Here is a 21543-nt window from a genome sequence, read left to right as displayed (position 1 = left end):
ACATGTGTAAGAGTGACCCATTTCTCAAACACAGGGTCTCTGAGAACAGAGAGAAGGTAGGATTATAGTGCATGTACATGTGTAAGAGTGACCCATTTCTCAAACACATGGTCTCTGAGAACAGAGAGAAGGTAGGATTATAGTGCATGTACATGTGTAAGAGTGACCCACTTCTCAAACACAGGGTCTCTGAGAACAGAGAGAAGGTAGGATTATAGTGCATGTACATGTGTAAGAGTGACCCATATCTCAAACACAGGGTCTCTGAGAACAGAGAGGAGGTAGGATTATATTGCATGTACATGTGTAAGAGTGACCCATTTCTCAAACACAGGGTCTCTGAGAACAGAGAGAAGGTAGGATTATAGTGCATGTACATGTGTAAGAGTGACCCATTTCTCAAACACAGGGTCTCTGACAACAGAGAGAAGGTAGGATTATAGTGCATGTACATGTGTAAGAGTGACCCATTTCTCAAACACAGGGTCTCTGAGAACAGAGAGAAGGTAGGATTATAGTGCATGTCAATGTGTAAGAGTGACCCACTTCTCAAACACAGGGTCTCTGAGAACAGAGAGGAGGTAGGATTATATTGCATGTACATGTGTAAGAGTGACCCACTTCTCAAACACAGGGTCTCTGAAAACAGGGAGAAGGTAGTATTATAGTGCATGTACATGTGTAAGAGTGACCCACTTCTCAAACACAGGGTCTCTGAAAACAGGGAGAAGGTAGGATTATATTGCATGTACATGTGTAAGTGTGACCCACTTCTCAAACACAGGGTCTCTGAGGACAGAGAGAAGGTAGGATTATAGTGCATGTACATGTGTAAGAGTGACCCACTTCTCAAACACAGGGTCTCTGAGAACAGAGAGAAGGTAGGATTATAGTTCATGTACATGTGTAAGAGTGACCCATTTCTCAAACACAGGGTCTCTGAGAACAGGGAGAAGGTAGGATCATAGTGCATGTACATGTGTAAGAGTGACCCATTTCTCAAACACAGGGTCTCTGAAAACAGGGAGAAGATAGGATTATAGTGCATGTACATGTGTAAGAGTGACCCACTTCTCAAACACAGGGTCTCTGAAAACAGGGAGAAGGTAGGATTATAGTGCATGTACATGTGTAAGAGTGACCCACTTCTCAAACACAGGGTCTCTGAGAACAGAGAGAAGGTAGGATTATAGTGCATGTACATGTGTAAGAGTGACCCACTTCTCAAACACAGGGTCTCTGAGAACAGGGAGAAGGTAGGATTATAGTGCATGTACATGTGTAAGAGTGACTCATTTCTCAAACACAGGGTCACTGAGAAAAGAGAGAAGGTAGGATTATAGTGCATGTACATATGTAAGAGTGACCCATTTCTCAAACACATGGTCTCTGAAAACAGAGAGAAGGTAGGATTATAGTGCATGTACATGTGTAAGAGTGACCCACTTCTCAAACACAGGGTCTCTGAGAACAGAGAGAAGGTAGGATTATAGTGCATGTACATGTGTAAGAGTGACCCATTTCTCAAACACAGGGTCTCTGAGAACAGAGAGAAGGTAGGATTATAGTGCATGTACATGTGTAAGAGTGACCCATTTCTCAAACACAGGGTCTCTGAGAACAGGGAGAAGGTAGGATTATAGTGCATGTACATGTGTAAGAGTGACCCACTTCTCAAACACAGGGTCTCTGAAAACAGGGAGAAGGTAGGATTATAGTGCATGTACATGTGTAAGAGTGACCCATTTCTCAAACACAGGGTCTCTGAAAACAGGGAGAAGGTAGGATTATAGTGCATGTACATGTGTACAAATGACCAACTTCTGGTGCATGTCGATTGCAAACTTCTTTTACTTTTGAAGTGACGTTGTTAGTTCAATATTTATCTCCCATTACACCTTATTGTAGATTTGTACTTGTGAGGCCTATGATAATTTTCATTCTAATAACTGTTATTTACATCCTTTTTTTTTATTTTCAGACTTTAGGAGTTCATATCGACTATAAGACGCCAGCAGAGGTAAATGGTTTTTTTATATAACATTATAAGCTTCTCTTGCTTATTCAAAAAGATTCCTTTTTCATGCTTTGTCTGTTACCGAACATATCAATGATACTTCTCCATCTCAGGCAGCAAAGATCATGTATGAGACAATCATGTCCTACCTAAAGACAGTGTTGTTCGCTGATCTGTCATCACATCAGAAATCTCCCCGGGAGGAGGTGCTTAGTCAACATGATGCCTTTCTAGCAAGCAGGTGTAACATTTATGTTCACGGGGAACAGTATCAGGACATTCTCAACAAACAGGTGTCTGCAGGTGAGTTAAATACATGTACATGTTGAAGCTAGGAAGTTTTCAGCGTTCCTGGCCAGCAGGTGTAACATTTATATACACAGTACCTTCACCTTTTCAATAAACAGGTGTCTGCAAGCGGTTAGTAAGGGATGTAAGCAGTTAGGGCACATAATGGTTTAGGTATATTGGCAGTTAAGTAGGACACATAATGGTTTAGGTATATTAGCAGTTAAGTAGGACCCAGAATGATTTAAGAGTATTAGCAGTTAAGTAGGACACAGAAGGGTTTAGGTATATTAGCAGTTAAGTAGGACACATAATGGTTTAGGTATATTAGCAGTTAAGTAGGACACATAATGGTTTAGGTATATTAGCAGTTAAGTAGGACCCAGAATGATTTAAGAGTATTAGCAGTTAAGTAGGACCCAGAAGGGTTTAGGTATATTAGCAGTTAAGTAGGACACATAATGGTTTAGGTATATTAGCAGTTAAGTAAGACCCAGAACGGTTGAGGTGTATTCGCAGTAAAGTAGGACCCAGAAGGGTTTAGGTATATTACCAGTTAAGTAGGACACATAATGGTTTAGGTATATTAGCAGTTAATTAGGACCCAGAATGGTTTAGGTGTATTAGCAGTAAAGTAGGACCCAGACGGGGTTAGGTATGTTAGCAGTTAAGTAGGACACATAATGGTTTAGGTATATTAGCAGTTAAATAGGGCATTTAATGGTTTAGTTGTATTTGCAGTTAAGTAGGGCATTTAATGATATAGGCGTATTTGCAGTTAAGTAGAGCACATAATGGTTAAGGTGTATTTGCAGTTAGGTAGGGCACATAATGGTTTAGGTGTATTTGCAGTTAAGAAGGGCACATAATGGTTTAGGTGTATTTGCAGTTAGGTAGGGCACATACTGGTTAAGGTGTATTTACAGTTAAGTAGGACACAGAATGGTTAAGATTCATAAGCAGTTAAGTAGGACACAGAATGGTTTAGTTGTATTTGCAGTTAAGTAGGGCATTTAATGGTTTAGGTGTATTTGCAGTTAAGTAGAGCACATAATGGTTGAGGTGTATTTGCAGTTAAGAAGGGCACATAATGGTTTAGGTGTACTTGCAGTTAAGTAGGGCATTTAATGGTTTAGGTGTATTTGCAGTTAGGTAGAGCACATAATGGTTTAGGTGTATTTGCAGTTAAGTAGGGCACATGATGGTTAAGGTGTATTTGCAGTTAAGTAGGACACAGAATGGTTTAGGTTTATAAGCAGTTAAGTAGGACACAGAATGGTTTAGGTTTATAAGCAGTAAAGTAGGACCCAGAATGCTTTAGATTATAAGGAGTATAGTAGGACCCAGAATGCTTTAGGTTTATAAGTACATAGGTAGTAAAGTAGGACCCAGAATGGTTTAGGTTTATAAGCAGTAAAGTAGGAAACATAATGGTTTAGGTATACTGGCAGTTACTAGGACCCAGAATGGTTTAGATATGTTGGCATTAAGTGTGGCACAGAATGGTTTAGGTATTTTATTATGGTACATGTCTTTTGTATGTGTTTAGGAAAACTGTAAAGTATATTAACAAAGATATTTCAAGCTCATTTTAAGACTGACTTTAAGATATCAAAAATATACAAAATTAATTTAACATTAGCTATTTTATTTAAATATTGAAAGATCAGTACAACTTATATTTTGCTGAAATATTTAAATGTGAGATTTAAGTTACAACTCTAGGATTATTTTCTTTTTCTATTTCTAGAGCAGCCACAGCATGTTTACATAACAGGAGAGACAGGCAGTGGAAAGTCAGCCCTGCTGTGTAACTGGGTCGCCTCTCTCAGAGAAAACACGGTCATTGCAGTTGCCTATCACTTTTGTGGCTTTGCTGACAATAGCACAGGTATGTGAGATGGGTTCTTTAATGATAATATTTTTTTCATTGTTATAAATATTATGCCCAAATAATATGTTAGATAAAATTTGATCTTATGTTTTGTATTTCAGATGTGAGCAGCCTTTTGTCCAGAATTGTAACAGAGTTTGAATATATACACACTGGTAAAGATAACAGTCTGGGAAAATCTGACAAAAATGTGGAGACCACCAAATCAACAGATGGCAGTGATGATATTGGGGACATACGCGCCCTTGTACAAAAGCTACAAAGTGTCATGGGACAACTTATTTCTAGGGGCAAGAAGCCTGTGCTTGTTGTGGATGGAATTGACAAAGTGACATACATCAGCAAAATTACCAAGGTTTGTGAACAGTCATTGATATTTGTTTTTTGATTTTGAAAAGTTTAGATATTGTTATAAACTCATCATTTTTGTTGTCATCATCATTGTCCTGATGCAACATGGGCCAGAACTGTGTTAAATAATAAAACTTTGCATATATTGTGGAGAAAAGCCCCTTTTATCAACTTTTTACATTGTCATGAAAATAACATCAACAACTTCTTGAGACGGAAGTTTTATTGTTTTAATAAAAGTTTCAAAAAAGCATAATAAATGGGTAATGTATTTGATGTATGAACTTTGCTAAAAAAACATTTCATCGGGTTTATTGTATTGAATTTAACACTGTGATACAGAAGGTAGTAAATCTTTCTACCTAATAAAATCATATTTATAAGTAATACTTTTCTTCACCCCCTCAGGTTTCATACTGGTGAGACTAATACACAACATATTCCTCCCTCTGCTCAGGTTCTGTACTGGTTACCCCATAACTTGCCCACAGGAAGCCTGGTGGTGGTGTCCACACTGACGTCTGACGTGGCCAACATCACGGAGCTGGCAGCCAGGAACTACCTCAACATTGCCATCCAACCTCTTGACACTGACAGCAAGAGGGACATGGCTGTGGTGGGTACTGAATGACTACTGGGGTTTTATAAATGGCTGGAGTTGAACTAGGTATTAAGTGTAATCGTACGTTTGCTGCATCATAATTTAACCAACATTAGAGAAACTAAAAACGACTTTATATTTTTTTTTCTTATCTAAAAATCTGCAACTTCAAGTATATGTTACACAGTCTATGTTAATAAACATACATTTTGTCAACAGCAAAGCCTTGGAGCTAGTGGTAAAGAGCTGTCCCCACCCCAGCTGGAAAGAATTGTGGCTGCAGAGATGACCAAGATACCTCTCTTTCTCAACATCACCATGGCGGTAAGTTGGTAGTAGGAGCTGAAGGTATTTTATTCCCCACCTCAAGCAAAGCCATGGAGCTTGTGGTAAGGAGCTGTCCCCATCCCAGCTGGAGATGATTGTGGCTGCAGAAATGACCAAGATACCACTCTTTCTTAATATAACCATGGCGATAAGTTGTTGTCTTACATACCTTACATAAATTGTTTATACACTTTCATTGTTTAGAAGTTTCTGATAACTTTTGATATTGTGTGTGTGAACTTTAGATTTGATATGTGTAAACCCAGAGTGACTACTCTAAATGGTCTGTGGAATAGCTCTCACATTTCCACGGGGATTCATTGTAGAGAAATGTGCAAACAATGTTATTTCCATGATGCATTTGAAGTGTTGTCAGGTCAATTTCTATCCGATACACATTCCATCCATAAATATTACCTTGACAATACGGTGATACATAGAAACTTTATCTGAAGTGTTTTCAATGTTCTAAGTACAGAACTGAGCTGAGCAGCAACATTACTCCGCAAGAAAGGGGTTCTTTGGTGCTTCATTGATGATCATTCATATTGATAAAATTTACTGAGCATCATGGCGAAAAAAAAGGAGATGCTGATTTAAAAAAAAAATACCGACCCTTTTTTATTTTCTGAAATATTTTTAGCTGTTACTCTGCCGAAAAACTTTTCCCTTTGGAATGACTTTAGAAGTTTTCAAACAACTAGAACTAGTTAGTAAGATATGTCAATGTACATTTCCTGAAACTTGATTCTTCAATTTAACTATATATATATATGTATGGCATGTATGATTGAGTCTTTACTTTATTTCCAGGAACTGATTGCTTTTGGCTACTTCCGGCTGCTGGACAAGAAGATAGATACATTGATAAACTCTAGCAGGTAATCCTTGAACTTTAAAACGTTTAGTAATGTGCAACAGAAAGTTGTTTAATCACACCACAATGACAATTGCAAAGATTTAAAGAGCCCTTTGCTTTGTTTGAATTTTTTTTAAAATTACCTGCCAAAATCTGAAAATAAACATGAGCAAAGGTTTTTAGCTATACTATACCAAGAATCAGGAGGGCTGTACTACTAACCCTTGCTTTGACGTCGGTGTCACACCTTGGTTAGGGTTTTGCACGTAAGCACCTTCAAGTCATTATCTCAGCAAATACATCATGTATTGCATTGAAACTTTAGATATGTGTTCCCAACTACCCAACGTACATAATAAAGTTAGATATCAATATTTTGAAAATAATGCAAATTATGGGCCTTTATTATTCGACTTAGACATTCTGGTTAAGGTTTTGCATGTAAGCACACATAGGTTGATATCTCAGCAAATACTTGATGTATTGTACTGAGACTTTATACAATAGGACTTGACCATCCAACCTCCTTGAATAACCAAGCTAGATAACTGTATTTTGCATATAAACCAAATAATGGCCATTTATTATTTGAATTAGAAATTCTGGTCAAGGTTTTGCATGTTCGCACAATATCACAAAAAAATAGATCATAATTATATTGCATTGACTTTAGCTTTAGACAAGGGCTGGCTCCCAACCATCCAATCTTCTTAATAAATCAATTTAGATAACTCTATCTTACATATAATATAAATTTTGCCCCTTTATTATTCGACTTATGAATTCTGGTTAAGATTTTGCATATAATTCAATAACTCTGCAACTACTAAATGTATGGCATTGAAACTATACAATCAAGCATATAATGCAAATTATGCTCATAATGTTTTTTACTCGTTAAGGTTTTGCATGTAATCTAATTTTACAGTGATCCATGCATGTTTCACCAAGTCTTTGCAATCGTAAAAGCGACAGAATAGTCGAGTGGCCTGTCTCTGTGACAGCTCTTGTTTAATATCTGTTTTGATTTTTAAATTATATAGAATACCTTCAGACAAATATGTATAATAATCCCTCATTGTTGATAAATATCAATTTTTGGCAATGATTAAAAATGGGATCCTTAGGTTTGTTGTATTTCAGTATAGAGGAACTGTTTTCCCACATGCTGGGGAGGCTTGAGGAAGACTACAATGTTGAAGAATATCAGGGGAACCTTGTCGAACAGGTGCAAGAAAGGGTGGCTTATCAACAGTTTCAACCCAATTTAGAGTGCTGATTTTATACTGGGGATGTATTGTGCCTTTCTGAAGGATCCCTTATTAGAAATTATTTACATCAATGGTTAAAATGTAATGTTTATATCATTTGGAGTCAGACAATCTATTTTGTAACAAAAACCTTACATATCCTACACAGCTTCTATGATATTTTATGTATGGCTCATAGGCCTTGTTTAAATCCTACAATAGATTCAAAAACCTTGCTTTCATGTGTAATGAACTTGAGATTGTTAAGCTATTCTACTCTGTATACAGGTGTTGTGTTGTATTGAGCTGTGCAGCCAGGGAATGTCGGAGACCATTCTACTGGAGATGTTTTCCATACCTGGCCACATCTGGACACCGCTGTACTACGCCCTTGAAAACATGGTCATACACCAGGGAAACATGATCAAGTAGGCTGGAATAAATATCTAATTACAAAAATTGCAAAGACCATAATACAACAGCAACATGTCACGGATATGGATCACTCCTTTAAGTCTATTAATTTGGTAAATGTGAGTGTATTGGTGTCTAAAATGATAGCTTATTAGACAGCAAGCCTATTACACCATCAACTTTCAGTTTAAATAATAATGCATTTGTTATTGCCATGTTAAATTTCTTTGTGCAGGTTTGGTTTTAAGCAGCTGGGCGATGCAGTTGAAGCCAAGTACCTCTCAGACCCAGATAAAAGGTACATTCAAAGATTTTCAAAACTTATGAATGTGTTTACTTGTGCATGTGTTGCTGGGAGACCTTTGATCTCGCTCTACTATGGTAGATTTTGGAAACAGGAATGCAGGCACACCTTTTATAAATATATGCTTGACATTGCAAAACTGGTTTAGGGTAGAATTGTGATCTACAATTATGAAATGTACTGTCAATTTGAATACAATTTCACTTGAGTTGTTTACAGAGAAATTAAAAATGGATGATACATGTTTGTTATTGGATTTACATTTCAGAAATTTCTATCTCCAGAAGTTGGTAGACTACTTCAAAGCATTTCTTCTTAAATTTGACAAGGTAAAAAAGATACAACTTGGATAGAAGAAGTTATGGTACATGTATATATTTAGGCTTACACAAAATGTTTTTTAGCAAATTACTATTGCATGTAAGTTGGTGTTGGTATCTTATGAAAAAAAAGGATTTGCGTTTATTTTACATGAAGCAGTGTCAGAGTACGGTAAGCATTAAATCCAACAAGTTTATGGTTGTCAGGTAAGCGCATTTATTTTCACCAAGGTATGCCGGGGATATGTGAGTTTGGTTGATGACCACAAAGCAAGAAAATAGTTTTCCCCTATGTTCACTGGTTTTGCTCACAGCATAAGACCACACTCTATTGAAGCATTGTTCCAAGGGATTAACTACAGCTATTGAAATAAAAAAAACAAATAAGCTATCAATCTTTTTTACAAAAAATCTATGTAAAGCCATGTAGCATAAAACAATGCAAAAAATGTTGGGTTTTTTTTGGTAAAAAATTCTAGAAGACTGAAATAGGTCGTTTAATAAAATAAATATTTCATGGGGAATTTCTGACACCCAGTCCTGTTTTTAAAGAAAATGGAAAAAATTGTACTTTTTTTTTTGCTGGCACATTTCATTTTTTTTTCTTGACCAAAATCTGACAAAGTATTAAATTGGTAAGGCCACACCAAATTGATAACTTGTTCATCGGATTTTTTCCAAAAAATAATGGGGTGAGCGAGCGAAATAATAATAAAAATATTTGTTTTGCATTTAGCAAAAAAGAGGAGTGAGCGAGGAGCGAACAAATATATATATATATAGGCATTTAAGTCACTTTTGCTCTCATTTTATTCACTTATTAACTAAACAATGAAATTGTAAACAGTACAAGGATAACATATACAGTGAAAGAATGATAACACTAAAAGATAATTCTATACAGATATTAGTTTTGAGATCAAACAAATGCTATTTGAGATCAAGCATGTATTTCTTTAAAATATTTAATAAATGAGAGAACTCAAAACCACAGTTTTGCAGTTTTTTAAACCTTTTTGATTTTTTTTCAAAATACCCTATGCATGGCTAAGTTAAAGCCTGGACACAAGCACCAATGGTCACAGCCACCTGCCTGCCTAATGGCATATCCAAATCTATTAACTAGGTTTTCCACTTTTCCTTAGGAAAACTTGGTTAAAAATAGTTCTCTATTAAAATACATTGTCATATTAAAATACATTGTCATATCTCATGCCATGGAAATGACTAGACAAGGTGACTTGAAAAATAAATCACAAAATAAATATAGGCATTTGCAATCAAATATAAACTACAGCTATCACTCTTGCAATAACTACATGATTGGCCTTGGTAGCCATCTTAGTTCTGGAAGAGAATTTCAGCACCAAATATGTTACAGAAAATTCCAGCCAGCGCCAGATTGATTTTAGGCTTTCTCAGAATTGAACGCCTATCTGTTTTAAACTTAATTTTTTTAGATATTTTGTTCAAATTTAGACAAGTAATAGAAATACAAAAGACACTTTTACTTCTTTTGTGCTGCAAATACTGATTGTGTCAATTTTCATATATAGCAAGAAAATACAAGAATATGGAATATTTTGTCGTAGATAAAAACCAATCAGCATAAATATTTAACACTTGAATGATTTCCAAATATAGTTTAAATATACACATGAACATCTAAAAAATCTACAAACAATTATTCACAACCCAAAGTGTGATTAATACCTTTTTCCAATCACACAGTCTGACACCATTTTTTCACAAAATATTGACTATCCAGCTTGTTTGATGTTTTTTTGTGAATGGTAAAACTCATGGGATTGCATGAAGCACATATGAATATCAGTCAGGTTAATTTTTAGCGTCATCCTACTGTCCACGAACATTGACTGATTGGTGACGAAGGCCTCCACCACTAGCACGCCCTCGTTGCCTCATGGGGACAGGAATTTCATGATCTGCTGCATCGGAGGAATCTGAAATTTTAATAAGCAATATTATACATAAACGTTCATTGTTTGTAAACAGTTTGATGATAACACAAGAAAGGTGGTGCTTGTTTTTTGGCCAAACTTTATTTTTCTATTACTGTTACATGCATTGCATATGAATTAAATAAACACTATACTCTGATCTGTAGCAAAATAAAAACAAACATGCATAAATCATTTAATGTACATTTTTGAAGGCAACAAATAATACAAAAAATACATCATATTTGCTAACAACAAAGAAGTTAAAATACACACCTGAAGTTTTTACCTGGACAGGTGAAGTAGCTATAGATGACCGATTGGAAACTGTCTTTTCAAGGTAACGGTCATCCGAATTCCCGTCAAACATGTCGAACCAAATTCAAACTTTGGATAATCGCTGTCATTCACGATGAAATTCAGCACTTTTTGCCCAGAATATATATGTTTACTTTAAGCGGAAGCCAAATTAAAACAAACACATTTGTCCAAAATTTAATCAAACTTTAAATGGTGGTAGAATTGTCATTTGTTCACGTAATTTTCAAGAATCAGGAAGTGAAATAAATGTTTTCATGTTGCCAATTTAGTCTCGATCATCTAGACGCTTGTATCTGGGTCTATATATTGTTCATTGACTCTAATTAGAGCGGCTGCATGATTGAGACTAGCCGGTGCTTTGATAATTGTTATGATCGAAAAACAAGGTTATAAGGGAAAAGGCTACATTCTACTTAGCGCTCGTAAAAAAATAACTATTGTTTTAGATAAAAGTGATAAAAATATAAAAAAATTTTTTTTGCTTTTCTGAAAAAATAGGTGCGGGAAATCCGATGAACAAGTTATTAATTTGGTGTGGCCTAAAATTTAAAGTTTAAATTAGCCAGTCTACTGAGTCACCACATCTCACTGGCATGTACACTTTGCTGTACTTGTGGGTACATATTGTATGGCTTTAACTATACAACTGTACATACTCAAAATTGTGCTCTCTTGTTGTAGAGTATGCTGACAGAGGATTCCCAGATGGGTCTTCTACAGCCCGCCATGAAGTTGCCCGGGTTACTGGTCAAACTTGGTGACAGGGAGGCACTGGCACATTGTCTGTCCAACTTCTTCGTGTTCACATATCTGTGTGGGTAAGTAAAACATGGTTTAAATGCCATGTTTAAAGGGCTTACAATGGAGTCCTCATACCATTTGACCACTGTCTACAGCTTGCCAGTATGTTCATCCTTGTTATTCCATGTACCTTACAGGACCAACCCATACCAGCAGATATACCTGTGGCGGAAGACTGGATTGACAGGTAGAGAGATAGCCAACCTTCTGTTGGCTAGTTTTGACCAGAGACTGACCCAGGTCTACTTCAACTTGCTTGACACTGATCAGTTGAAGGGCTCAAACAGACCAGGGACTATGGTAAACACACAGCCATAAATTTTGTTTAACATATCCTTTAATAAGTACTGGTAATATATTATCACACTTTAGATAGCATATTAAAGCTGAGCTTTATAGTTTTTTGAAGGAAAAGTGTACCGTAGGCTTTGTAATAGCCTTTGTATTGTCAGTGTTTTTAGCGAACACTTCAAATACTTCAACTTTGGCCTTCACATATGTGTAGCATTATGTCATTTGTCAAATTGTGTTGTTTTTGTTGGTTGATTGGTATACATTGTATTCTTATCTAATTATTTGTATGAATGGATCTGCTTTTTAATGCTCAATGCACAGCTTAATTCGACAGTCTATATATTTCAGTTGGTGCCATTTCTTATGCGTGTGAATAAGTTTCTAAAAATGGCCGGTTTGCCTGAGGGTATTAAGGAGGTGTTGGAGAGGGCCATAAACATTGTGGTAGGCATCATCCACATCTGGTATGCAATCCTTAAAATATAGTTTGAAATATTCCATTCACGACATATTCATTCATGACCTTGAGCTGTACATATGTGTAACGATAAATTTTACTCTTCATCCATTTAGAAAGAATTATGCAAATGTCCATAAGTTGTTTAGTCGGTTGGTCTAATGGTTTGTTGAAAACAGTTTGACCGTGGACCATAAAACAGTAAAGGTTACTATCAACAGTCTTATGAAATATTTGTCCACACAATAACGGTTTAATGTAGTACCATGTTCTCCACTGGTAGTTCTCACTTGGCTAGTACATAACCCTTATTGTTTTGGGATTAGTATGCCAAAGGTTGAGGTCACATCGAAAGCATTTTTGAGCAATGAATCCTGAAATTACCTTTCAATGCACGCTTTACAATAATTTTTATATAAATTTCAGTCCAGAGCATAACTCCAAACCTTCCTACCTATATATGTATAGATTTGATTGAGGAGAAATATTGTGCAAGGAACCATAACTCAGTCTTTGATATTTTAAGTGTTATTGCAATGTGTTCATTTTGATGATGGAGCATAACTCCTGAAGCCTTTTAGGTATTGACTCCATACTTCAAACACAGATATATCTAAATAAGGAGAAGTTTTATGCACAGGAACCATAACTCTGCCTTTGGTATAATTTTTATTTAAAAGAAAATCAAGAGCATAACTTCTCTTGTTTATTCTATATCTGTTATAAATGAAGCATCAACAGACAGGGCTAACAAATGAGCTAAATGTCTGTTATTTGTTTCAGACTGAAAGTTTAGAGCAAAATCATGGTGATAATGTTGGCAATTTAAGGAGCACCCTACACAAGCTGCAGTATGATCTTGCCTGTCATTTATGCGAGTCCTACCACACAGCACAACAGGGAATTGACCTCCATCTCAAACTTCTGGCTGGATACGAGTGGTAAGGGTGGCCCGTGCTCAAGAGAAATATGGTTTTCTGGTCGCAGCAGGTTTCAAACTCATTTCCTCCTAAGAATTCATGGAAAGACAAATTTGAAATGACATTAACAAAATTTATTTTTTATTTTTACAATGAAATCTGTGATCATTTCAATGGCACACCACTTATGTGTGCTGCAAAGAAAATGAGATGTGGACACTTCTGACCTGCAGCTGTGCCATTTGTTTATTTGTAAAAACTTAATTTTGACTAATATTTCATCTGATATTTTTATAACCTATATTTGGAAAATCGAAGAATGTGGTACAGTGTAAAAAGACTTTAAATACAGGTTGGCTACGATTTTATTTAAATAAACTGTGGTGCAAGGAGCTTTTCCCCCAATTCAGACTTGAATTCAAGACACACAGTAAGAACATTCTGGCACATGCAAATAGAACTTCATTTCCATACATATTGTACCTCTGGAGATGATTTTAATGTTATCATTATGGAAAATATTGTGTGTTTGTTAAACCTTCAAAACTGTGCTGGTAAATATATTGTTTGTTTTGTTACAATGATTGAGTAAACTTTCCACAGGCATTGCCATATTGTATTCCAGGACAACAATATCCATACTGTACATGTCTGGTGGCTACCGGGGTATATGATACTCTAATAAAAAAAATAAAAGGATCACTTGGTTATATAATAGAAATTACATAAATAATAGTACTTCAGTTGTAATTATAAGAATTTAACAATTTTTTTCTACATTTCATTGATGAATGAAATCTGCTTTATTAATGCTAATGCAAATCTGTGGTATTTTTCCATTCTGAAGTTAATGCATGAATATAAACAGAGGAGGGAATGCACCTTTAAACATGTGTGTGTTAGAGAAATATAGTGCGTTCAACATTACATTCATTTGTTTGATTTGCAGTCAGGTCCAACAACAGGGTAAGACTGACCACTTGATGAAGGAGATGGGGCATTGCTGCCATGGTATCGGGGTTGGATACACGAATCTCAAGCAATATGACAAGGTATATTTTTCAATATATGTGTACATATATTTTTTTGTAGGGATGAGTTGATTCAAAGAATATTGATACTGTCTCGATATTTGCTGTTGCTGAGACGCATGGACACACAAATCACAAGCCACGGGTATTGCAATAAGATCTGGCCAAACATTGAAACAAAATGGCCATATACCGTCTCTTTATTCTAGCATTTGTAAAAAAAATATTTGCTGATGTGATTTGAGTTGCTAATAGTATGTATTATATGAAATCTCATGAGACACAGTCATCAGTGTTGTAATCTGAAACAATTTAAAATCAAAAGTTTTCTATTTTCTTATACCGTCGAAATGGATCTTAAAAGTTCTGACATCAAATGTCAATAGAAGTAAGAAACAATATGCTATAATAAACCATCATGATTTTAAGACCGTCAGAAGTTCTTATATTTAAGCACTTTTTTTTATCAATCTTCAACCTTGAATATTTGTAAATTTCTGTTGAATAGAATTAATGTTCTAGTTTTCATATTATATTATAAATTTGCATAAACATTTTTACCTTTTTGTGCTTATTATCAATGTTATATAAGCATGCCATCTGACAACATTAAGCATATTCTTGCCCAGCTTACAGTATTCGCAGTGGGAAAAACTTGCTTGAAGATCGACTGATATTTGTGTTTATTAATAAGCCATGTACCAACTTTATGCAACTTCCCAAGTCATTTAGTAAACAAAAATATTGATTTGTTAGGCGGACTAGCAGTTAATGTACAATTATTTAAATATTTCTTTAATATTCAATGAGACAAATACAGCATACATCATGTACAATGACAATAAACAAATAGTGACAATCAATCAAGCATTAATTGGTGACTGATAAAGACGATGAAGTAGCTACAGCGTTGGGTGGTGTAACATTGACATCCAATGGACACAAAAAGTTAAAATTCAGAATTACACATACAATTTTAAAAAAACAACAAAAAAAGATGAAAAAAATAGGTAAACAACCTTGTATTTTCTATATATATTTTATTAACAAATACCTCAGGGCAGTTTTAGCATGTAATACAATATGGTTTCAGAAATAAGTAAATACTTATTACAATAATGTCAGAAAACAATTTAAAAGTAATAAGTCTGGTCTAATGACCGTATTTTCTCATCCCTATTGTTGGGCCTTTCCTTTACAATGATGGAAAATATCACCTTAAAACACAGGTTAGGTTACTGGTGTATTGTTTTTTCAACCCCACCAAGACCAACTCCCATATTGCTTAATGTCTGCTCCACTTATGTAACAGGTGATTGAGTATACAGAGAAATCCATAGAGCACCATAAAGCATGCAGACATCCAGACATTGAGAACATAGCCACATCCTGGACCAACATTGGCATGTGCCACATGCACGAGGAGAGATATGAAGCGGCAATAGAGTACCTTGACAATTCTATAAAGGTGGGCAATTGTCTAATGTACCCTTACAAAGTAAAGACCTGCTGCATACTCCTGCTATTAGTTCAAATTTATTTATTTTACAACTACATGTATTGTAGAGAAAGTTATATTAACTTATGCTAAGTCACTCTCACTGGCATGATGATGCGCAAGGTGCTGGTCTTATGTTATGAGAGATATAGCCAGGAGAAAACCCACATTTCCAGCTTGATGGCCTCCAACCAAACTCAGCTGGGATCCAACCCAGGATGCCTTGGTAAAAACCATGTGCTAACTGGACAACTGCTGTAATATATTAGATTCTAAAAATACATGTAAGACTTGCTGTGAATAATCCTCTGCTCAATAACATGCAAGTCAATTGGTAAATTTGCCCCCATTCCATTTTTCATTTGGTCAAAGCATTCCCAAGTCATAAGGTCCCCAATTTATTACTTAACTAGTTGATAAATTTAATGGGAAATGCTGATCTATGGAAAAATGAAAGCCAAGAAGAGTATTATATTATGTGTGTCAGTTAAACTGAATTTCAGCTTCTTTAAGTCTGTTAAAGTTTTATGTATTTTTTGCCTATCAGTATATTGAATAAGTAAATTGATAAGGTCTTTTGGCATTGAATTTGAAAATATTTTTTACAGACCCTGGAGGAGTACTATTTCCATGAGGTTCCCCCACTTATTGGAGAGATTCTAACTAACAAGGCCTTGTGTCTACGCAGACTCAACAGGCTTGATGAAGCAGAACAACTATACTTTAAGTTTGTGCTTATAATTTCAACTATATTTTTCTATTTTAATTAAACCACATTTTCAGATATAGCTAAAAATTTAGTTGCATTTATTGCATACATTTAAGAATGATCTATAATTTAAGTATGGACCAAACAGTCTTGAGAACACGTAGAAAATATAATGAGATTTCACTGGTAGCTCTTAGGAAGGAGTTGGCATGCTCAGTGTGATATTGTAAAGATAATTTGTAACAAATCACTTAGTAAGCTTGTTAATTTAACTTAATTTTGATATATCTATACAATGCTCAGGTCCCTGGATGTGAAGATAAAGGCAGTTGGTAGGAAGCACCACATTGTCGCCATGGCTTATATGAACCTTGGGACCCTGGAGTCGCACAGAGAGAACAGCATAAAGGCCCTTGAGTATAACAAACAGGCACTGGAAATATACGAGGTATGGGAGATTTGACATGATGAGCTTGTAACATATGAGGACCCTAAATTTTCAAGGTCTTCGATGCACAAGATCCATGATCATAATTGCAACATACTTCATGAGGCCCTGATACAATATATTTATAGTTTCACTTGTTTGAAAATCATGACCATTGATTAATAAACAGATATGGGGATAAATCAACTACATTGGCCTTTACATATTTGAATCAGTGATTCATAAAAATAAAGCTATAATCCATAAGATTGTCCTAATTTCTTGTAACAACATATCGAGTTTCCCTTGTGTTGTGTAACTGAGTGAAAGTTAAATCTCTTTGTTTGAAAGTAAAAACTCTCTTCTTTTGAATTATTCCAGCGCCATCTCACTCTCTTTTAAAAAGGAGTATAAAGAAAACAATCATAAGGTGAGCTTATGGTGTCTTCAGGGAACATGGTGAAAGCGGTTTCAATGCATGTAGCCATAAATATGTGTATATGTTGGTTTGACTTTATCTAGTACACATTTGTCCCGTGCTAACTGTTATTATTATATGTAACGTTAACAATGTAGGATATTTGTTTTTTCAACTTTTGTTATGGGCAGACAACAATAGCATACATTATATTATTCAATTAGCCCATTTATGTTCCCTACCTATTCCACCAAAGGGGCCTATAGGTTAACCCTTCATCCGAGAGGTAAATCGCAAGTGTAGTTTAGAAGGCTTAAAACCGATGAAGAACTATCATGTTACTACCAAAACTTGTTAGTTTTGAAATAATAACTGTACTAAAATTAACTGCAATAATTCAAATTATGTTTAAGAATGTTATGTTATAATCCTTTGTTAAGATGCAATGATGTATATAAATACCTTGCAGAGCTTGGGTCAGACCTGGGACAACAGTGCATACGTGATGGTCAGGGAAAACAATCTGTTAACATTGATCAATGAATGTGAATATGAGAAAGCGGATGAAGACTATCAGCAACTGTGTAAGATTTTATAGTAAATTCTACTTTATAAGGAAGAACATAATGCTTGTTTGCAAAATGTATGGTATGGAATCACCTTGGTGGCAGAGTCCATTCAAGTTGACTTCTTGGAACATTACCATATTTTGTTCGATCTTAAACAAATTTGGTAAATACTGTTGATGTACCTAAGATGTTGAGTGAGTTTGATGAACAACCTTATTTATCTCTTCAATAGCTTGTGTAGAAACAGCAAACAGTCATGAAAGTGTAAAATGAGTTACCTATTTATCTTCCTAAATACAGTTGCTTGGAGAGTCCAGGATGGGAGTATTGATCGTAGTCTTCTATGTATCCACCATGAAATGGCCAAGTTCTACCTGCGGGAGGGGCGGCATGAGGAAGCATACAAAGTATGTGAAGCCTTGCTGCGGTCCTCAGCTCGCGGGGCGAGTCAAGGGGTGGCCTATCTACTCATGGAGATCGTCTGCCAGAACCTTCCACCTGAATTCAGGGATAGATTGCCAGCAGAACATAGGCTGGCTTATGCTGTGGATCTGTATGTTAACTTTTTCCACACATATTTCTCTGAATGTAACATAGTTGCCCTAAACTTACGACATTCTTATTATATAAAATGAAATAATTGAGTATTACCTAACTCAACTCAGACCTACATACATGTATGTGTCAAGTCTTTCTGCTTACCACAGATTTCCAGGCAATGTAGGAATAGTTCAAAACTATGTGATTCACACACTGATACCCAGAAATGATGTTGACGAGGTGGCACGTATGGTCAACACACTACATGAGGGGGACACTGAGCTTGGACCACAGGTAAGTATATTGGAGGAAAAACAATTTTAAGAAAAAAATGTTATAATAGTCTGAGAGAAGGCAGCACTCGTACCACTAACTATACATAAACAATGCCTTTAAGTAATCATAACAAAAAACACGTTAATTTACATCAAACTCCCGAGCAAGTACCAGTTTTAAAATACTGTGGTATTTCTTGGATTATTTTTCTAGGTTGATTAAGAATTACTACTTATGCACATGTGATTGCCCAACAAACATCGTAATACAGACAAAACTACCCAAACCCATAATTCCCATGCAAATGTATGTATTGACACGTGATACATCATACACAAGCCAATTTGCATATACATGTGCCAACAAGTGGCATACAAAAAAAAGTCATGTGATGCTTTGTACATGTAGGTGCTTACAAGTAGTGTACACATGTGATGCTCTAGTACCCATAATATACATACAAACCCATCTGTCTGCAGTTGTATGTGCTGACAAGTAGTTTACACATGTGACGCCCCTGTACCCATAATACACATACAAACCTATCTGTCTGCAGTTGTTTGTGCTGACAAGTAGTGTACACATGTGACACCCCTGTACACATAATACACATACAAACCCATCGGTCTGCAGTTGTATGTGCTGACAAGTAGTTTACACATGTGACACCCCTGTACCCATAATACACATACAAACCCATCTGTCTGCAGTTGTATGTGCTGACAAGTAGTGTACACATGTGACACCCCTGTACCCATAATACACATACAAACCCATCTGTCTGCAGTTGTATGTGCTGACAAGTAGTTTACACATATGACACACCTGTACCCATAATACACATACAAACCTATCTGTCTGCAGTTGTATGTGCTGACAAGTAGTGTACACTAGTGATGCCCCTGTACCCATAATACACATACAAACCCATCTGTCTGCAGTTGTATGTGCTGACAAGTAGTGTACACATGTGACGCCCCTGTACACATAATACACATACAAACCCATCTGTCTGCAGTTGTATGTGCTGACAAGTAGTGTACACATGTGACGCCCCTGTACCCATAATACACATACAAACCCATCTGTCTGCAGTTGTATGTGCTGACAAGTAGTGTACACATGTGACGCCCCTGTACCCATAATACACATACAAACCCATCTGTCTGCAGTTGTATGTGCTGACAAGTAGTGTACACATGTGATGCCCCTGTACCCATAATACACATACAAACCCATCTGTCTGCAGTTGTATGTGCTGACAAGTAGTGTACACATGTGACGCCCCTGTACCCATAATACATATACAAACCCATCGGTCTGCAGTTGTATGTGCTGACAAGTAGTTTACACATATGACACCCCTGTACCCATAATACACATACAAACCTATCTGTCTGCAGTTGTATGTGCTGACAAGTAGTGTACACATGTGACGCCCCTGTACCCTTAATACACATACAAACCCATCTGTCTGCAGTTGTATGTGCTGACAAGTAGTGTACACATGTGACACCCCTGTACCCATAATACACATACAAACCCATCTGTCTGCAGTTGTATGTGCTGACAAGTAGTGTACACATGTGACGCCCCTGTACACATAATACACATACAAACCCATCTGTCTGCAGTTGTATGTGCTGACAAGTAGTGTACACATGTGACGCCCCTGTACCCATAATACACATACAAACCCATCTGTCTGCAGTTGTATGTGCTGACAAGTAGTGTACACATGTGACACACCTGTACCCATAATACACATACAAACCCATCGGTCTGCAGTTGTATGTGCTGACAAGTAGTGTACACATGTGACACCCCTGTACACATAATACATATACAAACCCATCGGTCTGCAGTTTTATGTGCTGACAAGTAGTGTACACATGTGACACCCCTGTACACATAATACACATACAAACCTATCTGTCTGCAGTTGTATGTGCTGACAAGTAGTGTACACATGTGACACCCCTGTACCCATAATACACATACAAACCCATCGGTCTGCAGTTGTATGTGCTGACAAGTAGTGTACACATGTGATGCTCTAGTACCCATAATACACACACAAACCCATCTGTCTGCACTTGTATGTGCTGACAAGTAGTGTACACATGTGACGCCCCTGTACCCATAATACACATACAAACCCATCTGTCTGCAGTTGTATGTGCTGACAAGTAGTGTACACTAGTGATGCCCCTGTACCCATAATACACATACAAACCCATCTGTCTGCAGTTGTATGTGCTGACAAGTAGTGTACACATGTGACGCCCCTGTACACATAATACACATACAAACCCATCTGTCTGCAGTTGTATGTGCTGACAAGTAGTGTACACATGTGACGCCCCTGTACACATAATACACATACAAACCCATCTGTCTGCAGTTGTATGTGCTGACAAGTAGTGTACACATGTGACGCCCCTGTACACATAATACACATACAAACCCATCTGTCTGCAGTTGTATGTGCTGACAAGTAGTGTACACATGTGACGCCCCTGTACACATAATACACATACAAACCCATCTGTCTGCAGTTGTATGTGCTGACAAGTAGTGTACACATGTGACACCCTTGTACACATAATACACATACAAACCCATCTGTCTGCAGTTGTATGTGCTGACAAGTAGTGTACACATGTGACACCCCTGTACCCATAATACACATACAA

General features: G+C 36.4%; 1 protein-coding gene across 2 annotated transcripts in view; it reads left to right on the top strand.

Annotated features, from left to right (window-relative positions):
• The window catches only part of LOC128230375 (TPR repeat-containing protein DDB_G0287407-like), a 47931-nt gene that overhangs the window by 4370 nt on the left and 22018 nt on the right, over positions 1–21543 (top strand). Inside the window, exons 4-25 of one of the 2 annotated variants that reach the window (XM_052942588.1) lie at positions 1982–2020; positions 2131–2320; positions 4056–4196; positions 4301–4554; positions 5008–5166; positions 5371–5475; positions 6292–6359; positions 7481–7565; positions 7876–8015; positions 8237–8299; positions 8574–8634; positions 11589–11725; positions 11846–12008; positions 12351–12446; positions 13243–13400; positions 14329–14431; positions 15723–15878; positions 16517–16635; positions 16921–17065; positions 17932–18046; positions 18332–18584; positions 18739–18865. In XM_052942588.1, coding sequence (XP_052798548.1) covers positions 1982–2020; positions 2131–2320; positions 4056–4196; positions 4301–4554; positions 5008–5166; positions 5371–5475; positions 6292–6359; positions 7481–7565; positions 7876–8015; positions 8237–8299; positions 8574–8634; positions 11589–11725; positions 11846–12008; positions 12351–12446; positions 13243–13400; positions 14329–14431; positions 15723–15878; positions 16517–16635; positions 16921–17065; positions 17932–18046; positions 18332–18584; positions 18739–18865 — 2877 coding nt within the window. Of the gene's footprint in view, positions 1–1981; positions 2021–2130; positions 2321–4055; positions 4197–4300; positions 4555–5007; positions 5167–5370; positions 5476–6291; positions 6360–7480; positions 7566–7875; positions 8016–8236; positions 8300–8573; positions 8635–11588; positions 11726–11845; positions 12009–12350; positions 12447–13242; positions 13401–14328; positions 14432–15722; positions 15879–16516; positions 16636–16920; positions 17066–17425; positions 17475–17931; positions 18047–18331; positions 18585–18738; positions 18866–21543 lie in introns of those variants that run through there. The other variant, XM_052942587.1, reaches the window with a different exon arrangement.

This window comes from Mya arenaria, chromosome 4, assembly GCF_026914265.1.
Source record: "Mya arenaria isolate MELC-2E11 chromosome 4, ASM2691426v1".
In the NCBI taxonomy this organism is placed as follows: Eukaryota; Metazoa; Mollusca; class Bivalvia; order Myida; family Myidae; genus Mya; species Mya arenaria.
The sequence above is the reverse complement of the archived record's forward strand: the minus strand, read 5'-3'. Positions and strand labels throughout refer to the sequence as shown.